The sequence below is a fragment of the Spermophilus citellus genome (genome assembly GCF_964194105.1).
Source record: "Spermophilus citellus genome assembly, chromosome: 3".
In the NCBI taxonomy this organism is placed as follows: domain Eukaryota; kingdom Metazoa; phylum Chordata; class Mammalia; order Rodentia; family Sciuridae; genus Spermophilus; species Spermophilus citellus.
Window position 1 is genome coordinate 112,364,531 of NC_138184.1, and position 15,836 is coordinate 112,380,366.

A 15,836-nucleotide genomic window follows, 5' to 3' on the forward strand; every position below is an offset into this window, starting at 1 on the left:
CATAGCACCTGCATACTTCAGCTTGCACGGAGTCACTGAGGGGTTCATATGACACAGATTGTCAGGCTCAGCTCTGTGTCTCTGAGTCAGGGGGGCAGAGGGAGGTAAGACTGACCTGTATTTCTAACAAGTTACTAGGTGACACTGCTGCCGCTGGTCAGGGACCCTGCCAGGCCCTGTGCTCAGTACTATAAATGCATTATTTTATTTCATTTCCATAACTGTAACAATTCATTGGGAATCATATAAATGGGAAAATTACCTATTTTCCAGATGAGGAAACTGAGGCCCAGAAAGCCTAGATTTTCTATCCAGTGAGAAGCAGAAATAGGGTTCAAATGCACCTTGACCCCAAGTTGCTCAATCCTAAGTCACAGAGTGATACCTACTGGTCCCCAAAAGAGCTGACTAGATGCCGGTCATACCTGGATCAGCGACCTCATGTTGGCAAAGTGCGTGTCCATGGCGCCTCTGTGGGGAAAGTTCTGGTTCATCCTCTTCATGAGCTCTGTGAAGCAGCTGAAGGCCAGGGCCTCTGGGGCGGCAGTGAGTGAGGGACAAATGTTAGTGGTACCACTGCCCGAGGCCCCCAGCTCCCCAGGGGAAGTGCTAAGCCCAGGGCTGGGTCAGAGTGTCCACAGCTGGTGGGGGGGGAACATGGGACCGCGGAGGGCCCACTGGATTGGGTTCCAAGGGAAGCTCTCCAACCTGAGGGGGATCGTGTGCTTCTCACCCGGGAGCTCTTGGCACCCTCGTTTAGGAAATGATGGTGTGGCCGAGGCTCTTTTGAAAAGGCCTCTGTTTGCTCCAGTAAAAAGTTGACAGTGTTTTGTTGGTACCTTTTTTTTTTCTTTTTTGAAATTCTACTGAGGGGCTGTGGCTGTGGCTCAGCGGTAGAGCTCTCGCCTAGCATGTGGGAGGCCCTGGGTTCAATCCTCAGCACCACACTAAAATAAAAGTATTGTGTCCAAATACAATTAAAAAAAAAAAAAGAAATTCCACTGGCAATTCCAAGTCTGAGAACCACTATCCTCAAGCAGCGTCTCTGAGTATCGGAAGGGCTTTTATAGACAACATGCAAAGTTTTAAATTACTTTGGAAAATGCTGCTCAGATTATCTGCTGCTTAGAACACCCATGCATACACATATTTATAAAGTAAAGGCTCTGAGAAGTCTTGTAGCAAAGATTCATACCATCCAGTAAGTCACAAACTTATTTGAAAAATGGTAGATTTTATTTTCCCTTGCTAAATAATTGATAACTTTGAGGAGAGCTATGCTAGACTGGAAAATTTCCCAAGGACAGTGGGATTTCATTCATTGTTTAAACACTCTGATTTATTTATGTATTGGAACCAAGGATTCAACACAGGAGTGCTTAACACTGTGCCACATCCCCAGCCCATTTTTATTTTTTATTTTGAGACGATTCTGGATAAGTTGCTTAGGGTCTCACTAAGTTGCTGAGACTGGCCTCAAACCTGCCTCAGACTCCTGAGCCACTGGGATTATAGGCATGCACCCCTACACCCTGCTTAAGACTTTATTTTTGCAACAGTTTAGATTTATAGAAAAACTGAGAAGACAGCAAAGTTTTCTCACATGGTCCACACCCAGTTTCCTCTGTTATTAATATCTTTACGGGAGCATGGCTCATTTGTTATAGCTAATGAACTAATACTGATACATCATTAACTGAATTCTGTCCGTATTCTGGTTTCCTCAGCAGTCACCTATTGTGCTTTCTCTGTGGAAGGACTTCATGCTGTCCTGGCTCCTTAGGTTCCTCTGGGCTCCCGCGTTTCTCAGGCTTTCTTGTTTTTAATGTCCTCGACAGTCCTGAAGAGTCCTGGTAGGGTATTATTTTTATAGGATGCTCCATTACGAGCAGAATTTGATGTTCTTCTCACAATGAGATGAGGTTATGGGTTTTGGGAGGAAGATCCCAAAGATAAAGGGCATTTTTAATTGAATCATGTCCAGGATATACACTGTGAACACGACCTATGACACATGACGTGGGTCTTAGTCACTCTGCAGAGGGAATGTCTGTCCCTGTGTTGCACCACTGTGATGTTCCTCTCATTTCCAGCCCCACCTCCTCTCAACCTGGATCTTTGGGAGGGAGTGAGGTCTGTGCCTAAGAGTGGGGACTCCCTCCCTCCCTCCCTTTCTTCCGTGGTGCTGGGATGTTGCAGCCAATGCCACCTCAGCAGTTCTGTCTTCAAGCCCATGAACATGGATGTCTTTTTATAGTTTAGGTTTTCTTCCATTTCTTCCAAGAATGTTTTCTAGTTTTCAGGGCACCCTCCTTGCTCTTCTGTTATATGTGCTCCTAAGTGTCCTGTGTCATAGATGCTATTGCAAATGGGACTGTTTTCCTCATTTCATTTTGGAATTGCCTGTTCCAATTCTACTCTGTTATCATCCCTGTTGTTGTGATTTAATCATCCGTTAAAATAAGACCAGCTCTGGAGGGTGAATGGAAACACAATAGACTTTGGTTTATTGATCTCATATCCTGCAAAATCGATGTATTTATTAGTTCTAATATATTTTTTTTTATTCTGTAGGATTTTCTACAGCAAAGTCATGCCAACTGGGAACACAGTTCTGCTTCCTCTCCAGTGGTTTCTCTTCCTTCCTGACCTGCCCGTGCTGGACCCACAGTGGAGAAAACAGACATCTTTATCTTGTTCCAGATCCAAGGGAATGTGCTCGGTCTTTCCCACTGAGTTTGATGTTGATGGTGGGTTTTCCATAGATATTGCTTGTCATGTCAAGGTCCCCTTCTGTTCCTAGTTCATTGAGTGTTTTTATCATGAAAGGTATTGGTTTTATCATGTTTTTCTGTGTCTATTAAGATGAACTTTTATTGATGCAGTGAATAGTGCTTATTATTTTGTATGTTGAACCCCTTGGCATCCCTGGGGTAAATCCCACTTGGTCATGGACTGTAATCCTTTTTATTTCTGGTTGGGGGTGTAGTTTAGTGTTAGAGCACTTTCCCAGCGTATGTGAGGCCCTGGACTCAAAACCCCAGCATCATAAAAACAAAACAAAATGAAACACCTCACTTATTATATCTTGTTGGAATTAGCCTGTTGGTATTCTGTGGAGGATTTCTGCATTCATATCCATGAAAGATATTGGGGTGCAGCCTTCCTGTGATGGCTGTGTCTGGTGTGGGTGACAGGGTGGTGATAAGGAGCTCAGCACTTATCCGAGGGCTGCCTCCCAGATGAGTTGGGATGCCTTCCTTCCTTCCTCCCTTCCTGATACTAGGCATTGAACTTGGGCCTGGCTCATTTCCTTTCCTTTTTTTTTTCTGGAAGAGTCTGTGAAGAAGTTGTGTTAAATCTTCCCTGAATATCTGGTAGCGCTGGTAGCGCTCACAGTTAAGCCACCTGGGCCTGGTTCTTCTCTGCCGTCACTCACGTCTGTATAGTCGGTAGCTAGCAAAGGCCTGGCTGGGTTTCGGTGTTGGACACCTGGTGCAGGAGGACTCTGTTCACTGGGACCCTGATGTGGTGCCCAGACAGGTCTCCTGAGCCCCTGCCCTGCTCATTCCATGGACCCACTGAGTGAGGGTCACTCCCTTCCCTGCAGTGGGAAGGATCTGACCCCCGAGTCTACAGCAGAGGGGACCCACTTACTATCATCCAGGATGACCAGCAGCGGAGCCAGAAGGTCACACATGCCCTGGACATAGCCGATCTCAATGTGCTGCCAGATGTAGCTACAAGAGAACAGGGGCCAGTGATACCGCCACCAGCCACCTCCTATTACCCCTCCTCTAGATGGCGCCCTCAGCCCGACACCTGCATGCCCATCCTGTCTCACACTCCCCAGACACCTGGGCACAGCCACCTGGATGGCCCTCCCAATGTCCTGCTCAAGGGGGCCACTGCATGCTCAGAAGCCTTCACAAGGGTGCTGTTGGGTGGGGTGACATCCAGACTCCTTTACTGGGGTACAGGACTCAGCGCCTCCCAATTCATCTCAGAGCCCCATGCAGCACCTCCAGTGCCTCTTCCTCCCCAGCCACGCAGAGGTCTCCCTCCCCACAGACAAACCACACAGTTACATCCCTGCACCTTTGCCCTAGGGGGTCCCGCTTTCAGAAACTCTGATCAGCCTCTTATTAATAACAGCTCGTATTTTCTGAGTATTTTCTATATACTTAGCCTGATACACATTTACCGCATCTTTTAAGATAATCATATATCTTAAAAGATATATGATTATGTTTTTCAAGATAATCATACAAATTATGATAATCATATAAGATAATCATATAAAATAAATATCATCATTACCACTCTTCACAGATGAAGAGACTGAGGCATGGACAGGTAAGTGCTTTCCCCAGAGTCATAGACCTAATGGTGGGGGGCGGAGGCAGTTTCTGGACCCAGGAAGCCTCACTTGAGGGTATGTGACCTTAAACTCCATGGTCAGTGGTTTCTTCAGTCATTTCAAAAAAATTTTCTCCAAGTCTCTCTGGAGAGTCCCCACCTCTGTGAGACTCCCCATGACCTCTCCCTAAGCTCATAACCAGAAAAAGTCAGTCTATTCTTCCTCCTCCCCAGCACTTTTCTCATTTACATATAACATCTGTCATTCAGTTGAAAACTTTAAAATACATCATATCATGTAATACACACTCATATTGCAGTGCACAGAATACGACATAAGATTATATGATCATTAAACACCATCTATGTGGCTACGGAAGATATTTGCCATGTGGCTAGCTGGTATTACTTCTGTGGGAGTGTCACTGACAGGCAGAGATGAAAAAGTTTCTCTTTGCATTTTAGGACCTTCTGACATCCTTAATTGCTGCAGATTTTTAATATGCCTGGGCCAGTTTTACTTCTTAAGAGATGCCAATAATAATTTTTAATGAACAGAAATAAGTAGCCTTAGATTTTGGCTTAAAAGAAAGAAAGAAAAGGATAGATTTTAGATAGAGATGTGGCTGTGAGTCCCCCTGAGTTGTGGTCCAGTGAGGGCACCGAGCACTGGGGTGGCCCCCTCTGAGTTTCCACATCCTGTCACAGGGCATAATAATTACTCCATAGAGCTGTTGAAGGAATAAATGAGCTGAGGATAGTAGGATCTTGGGACAGTGCCTGGTATACAGTAAGCACTCAATAATCACTCTCTTTTATCATTACTGTTGTTATTTAATTGTCAGTGTGGGTTAAAAATAGACCAGCTTCAGAGGCTGAACGAAGTTCCACCTGGGCTCACCACAGCCCCACCGGGTCCCCCTGCCACGCCCCTCCCCCAGGTCTCCCAGAACACCACCTGCACATGATGTTGCGCAGCTTCTCTAAGTTGGCGGGTGTGAAGTACCAGTAGTTGTGGTCACACCTCTGCACATCCTTCTCGATGCGGTGCAGATTCACGGTGTACAGGTCCAGCAGCTCCGGCTGTGGGTGCCCAGGAGAAGAAAAGAGATTATCCCCAAACTCCCCGCTGGGGGGCAGAACCCGGTTCCTCCTCCTGACCCTTTCCTGTGGACAGGGAAGAGAAGGTCTTCTGGCAGGGCCAGCTGGGGTTTATTTATTTGCACACTTTCTGGGAAAGCCTCTTTGAGTTTGTATGTTCTGTTCCTTTTTAAATAAAACAATCTCACGAAATGCACAAAATCATTATCCCCATTTTACTAAAAAAAAAAAAAAAAAAAAAAAAATCAAGACTTGGGCTGGGGTTGCAGCCCAGTGCTAGAGCGCTTGCCTATTGGGTGTGAGGCCCTGGTTGGTTCCTCAGCAACACATAAAAATAAATAAATGAAGGTATTGTGTCCATCTAAACTAAAATTTCCACCAAAACAAGACAAAACAAACAAGACTTGGAGTTATAATCGTAGCTGGAAGTGTCCCCCACCATAGAAAACTGCAGAAGGGTGAAGGAACTGAACCCGGGTCCAAGTCTGGTACCATATTAGACCAGATCCTGTGGTCATCGACTGATGCAATGGCTCAATAATCAGCAAGAAAGGAAGGAATATTCAGGATCAAAAATGAACTACAGCAGGGCCCAATAGGATACACCTGTCATCCCAGCAGCTCAGGAGGCTGAGGCAGGAGGATCCCGAGTTCAAAGCCAGCCTCAGCCACAGCGAGGCCCTAAGAAACTCCGTGAGACCCTGTCTCTAAATAAAATGTGAAATAGGGCTGGGGACGGGGCTCCGTGGTGGAGAGCCCTGAGATTAACCCCTGGTCCCCTCCCCCACTAAAAATTCCAGGGGTAGAGTCTCAAATGGAGGCTTTCAGGTATTCCGCCGCCCAGAGGCCACTTTCTGGGGCCCCAGAGGGGTGGTCCAGCTCCTGCATTCTGGGCCTTCGGCTCTGCTCTGGCTTGTCCCCATCCTTTGACCCTCAGTCTGCCCCTCCCCTGTCACAGGCTGCCATGTTTTTAAATAAGTAGTAAATTATTATCATTTTTTATACATTTATTTTATTTATTTAGTTTTTTTGTAGTGCTGAGGATTGGACCCAGGGCCTCGCATGTGCTAGGTGAGCGCTCTACTGCTGAGCCCCAGCCCCAGCCCAACACTCTGGAAGAGAATCAGTAAATTCAAAAGAGATCTGAAGAAAGTCCAGTATTCAGCAGAGAGACAGAGAAGGGTCAAATGAAAGAGCCGTAACAGACACAGAGGAGAGTGTGAGGAGGTCCAAAGGCTACAGACGAGACAGAAAACGGGGAGCAACAGCTGAATGAATACTAGAGGAGAATTTTCCAGAACTAACTAAAGACATCAATTCACAGATGCATACACAGACTCTGGCTGGGAAATAGAAAAAGACAGCTACACTTAGTCACATAATGGCACACAGTGACAACACACTGAAAGAGAATCTTAGAGAAGGAAGGAGATTGTCTTTGCAGAGATGACAGCTCCCTGACTTGCTAACAGTAGTGAAGGCAACTGGAAGAAAGTGCAACAATGTCTTCAAATTGCAGAGGTGTCCTGATTTAGGATGGGGCTGAGGACCATCTGTACTAAGAAAAAATCACTGGAGTCGCATATTCAGTACAAATATCTTCAAGACCGAGGGCCACATGAGTCTCACTCCAGATGAACGGAGGCCCATCTACTCAGGAAGGCACTTCACACGGAGACGGGGACCCCAGGCCAGGGGCCCGCCACATAAGAAGGCAAGAAAAGCCATATGGGGGACAGAGCTCACTGAGGCATGAGCCCCACCCAAACAAGGGTGTCAAGTTAGAAGAAGGGAAACTGGGGGACAGAGGCTGGAGTGAGGTGGAAGGGATCTGGAGCGGGGGCGGGAGGAAGGTCAGGATACACCTGCCTCAAGTACAGGCTGAACTCTCCAGATACACAGATCACACAGAAAGCCTGCCAAGTCTGAATGTTGGAGGGACCCAGAAACCCGGCAAGGACTTGGGGCAGTGAATTGGTGATCAATATTCAAGAAACTAAGGAAAGAAAGCAAACAAATGAAGACACATCCAGGACATTTTTTTTTTCTTCTGCAAAAAAAGTCAACACAGCTGACTTCATGGCCCAGAGGAGACACCTAGGATCCTGTGAACCTGAGTGACCTTTTAACCAAGATCATTACGTAGCTGTGCTGGAAAGATGGGTGTGGCCAGTGTCCCTTGTGAAGTGACGGGTCTGGGCGGAGAAGGACGTGGGAGCCAAAAATCTGCTTCCATAATGGGGGTCACTGATAATGTCTAAAACTGGGAAAAAAAAGATCAAACAGCAATAATACAAGTGTGTTTGAGCTATGGGGTGGAATCAGACATCAGGGCACAATAAGTAAGATGGTCGCCCTGGGGAGGGCTGATGGGGAGGAGGGGAGAGCTCATGGTTCTGTTCTTTTTCTTCCTTTCTTTTTTTTCTTTTCTTTCCTTTTTTAAGAGGCAGGATCTCCCTATGTTGCTCAGGCTGGCCTCCAACTCATGGGCTGGAGTGATCCTCCTGCCTCAGCCTCCCGAGCAACTGGAACTACAGGTGCACCACTGAGCCCAGCCCAACATCTGGTTTTCATAGTTAGCTTTGTCCAGATGTTTGACCCTTTAAATTATGGGCTTGCACATCTTTAATAGGAAAAAAAAATCTTTTAAAGAAATGTGTACACTATGGGTGGCTTGGAACATCTTCCTTTCAGATGATGCCTTCTGGCCTGGACTTATTGGCACATTTAAAGGATGTCAGACCTTAGTCAAAAGCATGAAGGTGACTGTGGAGCTGCTGCAGATCGGGTGCTCACTGTGTGTCACACACCCAGGACTTCAGAGTATGAACTGAAAATAACTCAAGAAGGTGCCAGGCAGATAGGGAGACCTAGGCGCAGGAGCACTGAAGTGATTTGCTAAAGCTGGGGTCTGAGCCTGGGAGTGCTCACTGTGAAGCCTGTGTCCCCCTGTCCCCCATGGTGGGGCATCCCTTGGCTGAAATCTCTGGACCAGGGGTGTTTGGGGATGCTTAGACTTTGGGGACACATCTGTATCTATGTCTATATCTATACCTGATGAGATATGGTGGGACAGGACCTGTGTCTACACATGAGTCCATTTATGCTTCATATGCACCTCTCCCCCTGTCCCGAAGGTAATTTTCTACAGTATTTTGAATAACTTTGTGCCTTCTGACTGCAGCCCATCCCACGAGGTCAGATGTGGAGTTTTCTGTTTGGTGGATTAAGTTGGTAACTGGATTTGGGGTATGGAGTCCTCTGCTGAATAGATTCTGTTTTGTTTTTGAAGAGAGGGTCTCGCTCTGCTCCCCAGGCTGGCCTCCAGCTCATGGGCTCAGGGATCCTCCTGCCTCAGCCTCCCGAGGAGCTGGGATCACAGGTGCTGGCCACTGAGCTTGGGCACTTTGGAGTCTGGGTTTTTAGATTAGGGACATTCCTCTCTCCCAACCCGGGTGTGTACAGTGAATCCTGGTAAAGGTGATGAGGAAAGGAAACCAAGCAGCTGCAGCTCTAAGGTTGGGTCTCTCTGCCCCACCCCTGCAGTGGGATGGAGGAGAGTCTGGTGACTTACGGAGTAGGTGACGCCGCTGGACGACACGGGGGAGGCCTCATTGTTGGCCGAAGTGGTCACGACCAGGGAAGCCAGGGCGGGGAAGAGGCTCTCCATCTCGGGCTCCTCCGAGAGGTTGTCCTCGCTGTCCGCCTGGCTGCGCTTCTCGGCCTCGCAGCCCCTCCAGCCCTCCCCTGCCGCACTGTCCTTCTCGGGCAGGGCCACGTCCATGCTGCCGGCGATGGACATGAACTCGTCTAGGCTCCCGTTGGCCAGGCTGTCGCTCTCCAGTCGGTCCTGCACTGCCAGCTCCTCGCGAGGGGCCTCGTCCCTTGAGGTGGTGGCCTCGCTGCTCTGCCCGTCGTCCACGCTGCTGTCCTCAGGTGGAAGGGCCGGGGGCGCGCTCCGCTGGGCGTCCAGGACGCTGTCTTTGGTGCTGAGGCTGGGCTCCGAGTGCTCTGAGAGGCCGGAGGAGAAGTTGTGGGAAGATGGATGGCCAGAGTCTGGGGAGCATGAGCCGTTTTCTAGGTTCCCATTGGGGACCTTGGGCTGTTTCTCCTCCAGTCGGCCTTCTCCTTCCACCTGCTCTGCCTCATCCACGGACTCAAACACCTGAGCAGAAGGTGAACAGGGACAGAGGTGAACAGGACAGCTTGGCGACACTGTCAAGCAGCAACCTGATACTCAACAACTGGGGATTGGTTTCAGGATGGAATTTGCATGCACTGGAATACTATACAGCAGGAAAAGTGTATTTTATGCTCCATTTGTAACAAGTAAGTGACACGTGCTTGAATAATTCAGAAATAACAAGAAAGCATTACAGCCCTCTGAAGAGGGCTACCAGGGAACTGTAATGCATCATATAGACTTTCACCATGAATTCTTTTTTTCTTGTACTGGGAATTGAACTCAGGGGTGCTTAACTACTGAGCCACATCCCCAGCTATTTTTTATATATTTTATTTAGAGATGGGGTCTCACTGAGTTGCATAGGGCCTCTCTTAGTTGCTGAGGCAGGTTTTGAACTTGCAATCCTCCTGCCTCAGCCTCTGGAGATGGTGAGATATAAATAGGCGTGTGCCATTGTGCCTGGCTCACCATGAGCTTTTTTAAAAACTAAACAATTAGTGAATGTCAGGAACAGGCTAAAAAGAATATCACATGAAATTATCTGTGGAATTCATTTTAAAGACATATTGGTGATTCTTTGTGTCGTATTGGCCTAAGGACAGACAGTAAAAGACCACAGACCACATTCCAAAGTCATTTGCAGTATTTCTTCTCTCTACTGACTTGCTTTATGGTTAATTATGTATGTTGCTTAGTTTTTTTTTAATTTCTTTTTCATTCAGTGTATAAAAGTTTATGTAACCCCAGAGTCAAAATTAGAACTTTTTGACTCCAAAGTCAAAATAAGAAAACCAACCTCAGGGACTCACAGCTCCCCCCCACCCCACTCCTCTCTCCTGGGTAAGCACTTTGGGTAGTTCTGGTTTCTCTTTACACTGTATTTGAAAATGTATGTGATTGCATACATGTATCCACATTTCCCCTTCTGCACAAAAGTTGTCATCCTCTGTACCTTTCTTTGCGACTTGCTTTTTCTTTAATATTGAGAGAGATGGAATTAAGTGTTTTCATCTAGTTAACGGAAAGTCAACAAGGAATATATACAATCGCATTTAGGTAGAAAATTTTAAAAACTACCAAATGCTGCTACATGTTATCTGCATATTTCAGTTGTGAAAAGCACAGTGGGCTGCTGATGGTTATTTTCAAGGCAGGCAGGGGGATGAGGGGAGACAGAAGCAAGTTTGGCTTTCTCTGCAGTGTTTTAATGTTCTGCCAGGAGAATGGATTCACATGGAGTCGGTCTCCCATTATCCCCAGATTCCACATCCACAGATTCAACCAGCTGCATATTGAAAATATTTGGAAAAAAAAAAGACCGCATCTCTGCTGGATGTGTGTATAATTCTTTGTATGTGAATAATTCCTTGTCATTATCCCTAAAAAATTCAATATAGCTAGTATTTCAATAGCATTTACATTGTGTTGGGGACTCTAAGTCATCTCGGGTATACAGAAGGCTGTGCAAATACTGCACCATTTTACATAGGATCTGCGCATCCCTGGAGTTTGGTATCCATGGGGGCTCCTCAAACAAGTCCCCTGGATACCAAGGGACAACTGTATTCGTTGTGTCGCTAAAAGGTGCATTTTGAATGCTAGAATAAAAAGCTAAAACACAGTAGGGAAGAATAGAAGTCCGTTGGATTAGACCCAGGGGAATGAAGGGAGGGGAGGGGAGTGGGGAAGACGGTGGCATGAGTCGGACATTACTATCCTACATGCACATATGATCACACGACCAGGGTTACTCTACATCATGTATGACCAGAAGAGTGAGAATAATAATAATATTAAAGAATTGAGAGAGGTGGGATTCAGTGTTCTATACTCCATGTATGTATGATATGTCAGAGTACATTTACCGTCATGGATGACTAATAAAACAAAAATGCACGCGCGCGCACACACACACACACACACACACACACACATAAAAATGCTAAAACACAAACCAAAGAGGGACCCGTAGATGGTGGCCATCCAATGCCCGCTACCCTGGGGGACATGGTGGGGTGTGGGTGGGAGGGGGCAGGGCCTCTGGAAGGTCACCTGTGTGCTGCTGCTGGAGTCGCTCTGCAGGCGAAGGTTCTGGCGGCCGGAACTGCAGCTCTGGGAAGACTGAGAGGAAAGGGGCGTCAGAAGAGCGGGTGAGGCTCAGGGGGACTGCTGGGAGAGCCCTAAGATAACGCCAGGAATCAAAGGAGTTTCTTCCCATACTGTGAGCGCTGAAAACAGCTAATAAATTTTTTTTTAATTTGAAATTTGAGGCTTTTCCTCAAATTTGAATTTGAGGCTTTTCCCTTTAGTCCTGTTCTCAGGGGACACAGACATGCCAGTTAGTCTCTGTTCTCTGAGGAGAGTCATGGTCGTCCCAGGAACATGCTGCAGAATGTCACCATTTCTACATCTCAAGCTCTCAGCAGAATTCTTCAGTGCACAGATGGCCACTAAGACCCAAAATGTGCTGGAAGGATAGCTTCAAATACCTCCACCTCAAAGCCCTTTCATAAATCAAGGGATATGGTCTTCTACCAACCCCTGGAGAACATAGAGGAAATGAAACATCTTGTCCATACAAGCTAGGCTGTGAATCAAGGGCTTCTCTGCTGCATTACTCTGGATCAATGCAGGAGCCACAGATATTTTTCCTATCATATTTATATTTATTTCTTTGTCATTTTCTATTTATGCCATTCTGTTTTTCCCCCAAGCCCTACAAATACTGTTCTATTTATAAATTTGCCTTAAGTTTATCAAGCTGAGTTTATGTCATTGTTTTTTCTATGAATTTTGTGTTCTCTGGTGTAATTTGTATTAGTTTGTTATGGGCTAAATTATGTGCCCCAAAATTTATATGTTGAATTTTGTTCAGCAAATTTGTTTAACTTGTTGGATTCACAATATAATTATCACTGCCAGGATATCCAATAACCACCTTCTCTCTATGCTAAGTTTGTCCATGAATCATCATGCTTCTGTGCCCTGCAAACCATTTTTGAAAGACAGTGGAACATTTTGCTGAGTGTAAATCCAGCAATCATCAGGGCAGAGGGTCTGGTCCTGAACCCCCCCACCCCTGCCCCCCACCATATAGGCTCTGCCCTTGCAGATGCCTGCTAACTACAGAACAAGCCAGGCACGTCAGCATGCCTCATGGCTTCCATGGCCACAGCCACAGCACTGTGGGCTCCTTTGGTCAGGGTCCACTGCTTAAAATCTAACCTGAGAGAATGGATACCTCAGGCTCTACCGCATGCCACATTCACGTGGCATACCCTACCCTCTAGATAGCTCCACTGGCAGGACCTCCACCAGGCACAATGGCAGTATGCTTATCATCTGTCTCCTCCACAGATCCACAAGCACTCCAAAGGAGGAGCGATGTCTCACTCACTGGGGCATCTCCAGTGGGACCCACACCTGTTACAAGGTAAGTGTGCAGTCTGTTGAGGACACGGGCTGGCACAGCCTATCAAGGGACCACGAGATGAGCCTCGAAGAAGGCACATGGGCTCGTGAGAGGAAGGATGTGAAGCCAGGGCTCCCACTGATCTATTTTTAAGTACTTTCACATCTGTTCCTTCATCTGATCATGACTAAAGCCCTGTGAATGAGGCAGGAAATAATTCACACCTGTCCTTACAGTGGAGGAAACTGATGCAGGAAAGGTCAGGTGCTTTGTACAAGGCCACTTCATGGACTTCTCTATGAGGATACTCTAGGAATAGTAAAGCTTTACAATAAATCCAAAGGCTTCCTATGAATACACACGTACGTGTGTGGCAGGGAGCAAGGGAAGGAACTTGCAGTTGAAAATATATTCTCATAAATCTAGTAATACTAATTTTAAGGAAAGAAAAAATATTTGCCTTTCTTAACTAAAAAAAATGGAAACATGAAATAAATATGTGGTGCTCAGAGGAAAGCAATTCAGTTAAAAAAAAAAAAAAAGAAAGAGGCTCAAAAACAAAAATTACAGTTCCATATTGTATTGCTTGCTTTTACAAATACTAAACTTAAATCTCTTTAGAAAATGTTCTGGCATAAAACATAAGGTTTATATTTACAAAGGTTTTAGCCTGTCAATCCTTATATTTTAAGAGTGAATTATCAAAATGTAATTTTATAAGGTTATTATATACTATCATGAAAACCAAATAGGCATAATAAAAACAATTTTGAAATTAAGAGTTTGGAAGATGAACCACAGAATAGGGATGTGGCTCAGTGGTACAGCACTTGCCTAGCAAATGCAAGGCTCTGGGTTCAATCCCCAGCACTACTGAAAAAACAACTAAAAGTGAAGCATCTTTGTAGAAGATGAACCAGAGATTCACATCCACCAAATAACTACTGAGGGATCTGATTCATTTCTGTCCCGTCCTTTCCAACTTATGGATGGGTTTCTTTTGGTTGTTTTATGATGTGGCAACATAACACACATGCCATTTCATATCCTAATTTTTTCACACATAACATCCTAAAAGCTCTTTCAGATTATTATATCATCTTTATAACCACAATCTATAATTTATTGAGTTACTGTATATTCTTTTAAGTGGTTATGCTATGGTTTATGTAATCATTCTTCTATTTTATTTATTTATTTATTTTTTAGTTGTTGACAGACCTTGATTTTATTTATTTACATGCAGTGCTGAGAATCAAACCCAGTGCCTCTCACACACCAGGCAAGTGTGCTACTGCTGAGCCCCAGCCCCATCTCCTATTTTAGACAAGGCTTTTGACAAATTTTACTACCATATATGTCTTTATAATTTTAGGTAATTTTGTCCATTTTTGTTTCTTTTAGATAAGTTCCAAAAGCATATTATAAAGGTGGATAGTAGTTTGTAAGCCTTTCAACATACTCTGCCAAATTGCTTCTCCAAAGGTCTAATATACATTATTACCAGGAACGAATAGGAATGCTTACTTGCTTACATTCTTATCATAATCAGTAAATCACCTGTGTCATTTTATTATTATTTTTTTTAACTATTATTTTTTAAAAGAGAGAGAGAATTTTTAATATTTATTTTTTTTAGTTTTCAGCGGACACAACATCTTTGTTTGTATGTGGTGCTGAGGATCAAACTCAGGCCGCACGCATGCCAGGCGAGCGCGCTACCGCTTGAGCCACATCCCCAGCCCATTTTATTATTTTTTACTAATAGGTGAAAAATATACCCTCCTAGTGCTAATTTTAAAATTTCCCCAGAGAGTGAATATTTTCCTATCATGGTTATTAATTGAACTTCCTCTTGTGAATTATTTTTTATATCCATTATTTATTAATTGGTTCATATGAATTTTAAGATAAAGTTGTTTGAATATTTTATAAACTAAAATGTTAACTCAGTTACCTTACTGGTGGAAAATATCATTCCTGAAATCTATGCTTCATTTAGACTTTTTGTTTTAGTTTTTACCTTGATGGTTGGTTCTCTCCTCTGTGATGATCTTTAAGAGGCTTTCACACCAGCTCCCTCTCTCCCACACGCTTCTTCCCTCCTCAGCCCCCAAGGTTTTACCATTACACATGCAGAGTCAGAGGCATTACCTGTTGGTCATCAGGAGTCCATATGCCACATGTGATTTGACTTTCCAGGTTGATCTCAGATGACCAGTGTCTTTGTCCACTGACAGAACCAACCAGGACAAACCCATCTCGATACGAAATAAGTGCTTGAGTCCCATCGTGGCTCCACGTGAAATCACTCACCTTCAGACACACAGAGAGAAAGGTCAATTGTGATCTGAAAGCAGAAACACTTTTACCAAAGCCTAGATAGAATGGTTAGCTTGGCCTTTCGGCTAAGATCAAGAGGGCCTGAAGAGAAACCGCAGTGAAGACATCATCAGGAAAGCTCCAGGGACTGCAGTGAGGGGCAGCGTAGTCCTCGTTAGCACTGTTTTATGTACTGTGTGGACATTCACCCATTAAGCCCCACACTAACTGCCCATGAAAGTGCTGTCCCCCATCTGCAGAGGAAACCACAGGGGCTACGTGATCTTCCCCCAGCCACACTGCAAGAGAGTGGCAGAGCTGAGAAGAAGCCCAGGGTTCTGTGGCTCCAGGGTTCTTACTTTTAACTGCTGTTATATTGCCTTCCCCTTAAGATTGGTGACAGATTCTCCATGAGTGTCTGTGGTCATTTACCAAAATAGTAAAGCTCTAAGTTTC

General features: G+C 45.2%; 1 protein-coding gene across 1 annotated transcript; it reads right to left on the minus strand.

Annotated features, from left to right (window-relative positions):
• Positions 1-419: 419 nt before the first annotated feature.
• LOC308643403 (small G protein signaling modulator 1-like) lies at positions 420-14,556 on the minus strand (the record flags this gene model as incomplete). Its single annotated transcript, XM_081283260.1, has 6 exons — positions 420-535; positions 3,658-3,740; positions 5,318-5,442; positions 9,035-9,625; positions 11,699-11,767; positions 14,521-14,556. The coding sequence occupies 6 exons, from the start codon at positions 14,554-14,556 to the stop codon at positions 420-422; spliced, it is 1,020 nt and encodes a 339-aa protein (XP_081139386.1).
• Between the last annotated feature and the right edge of the window lie 1,280 nt (positions 14,557-15,836).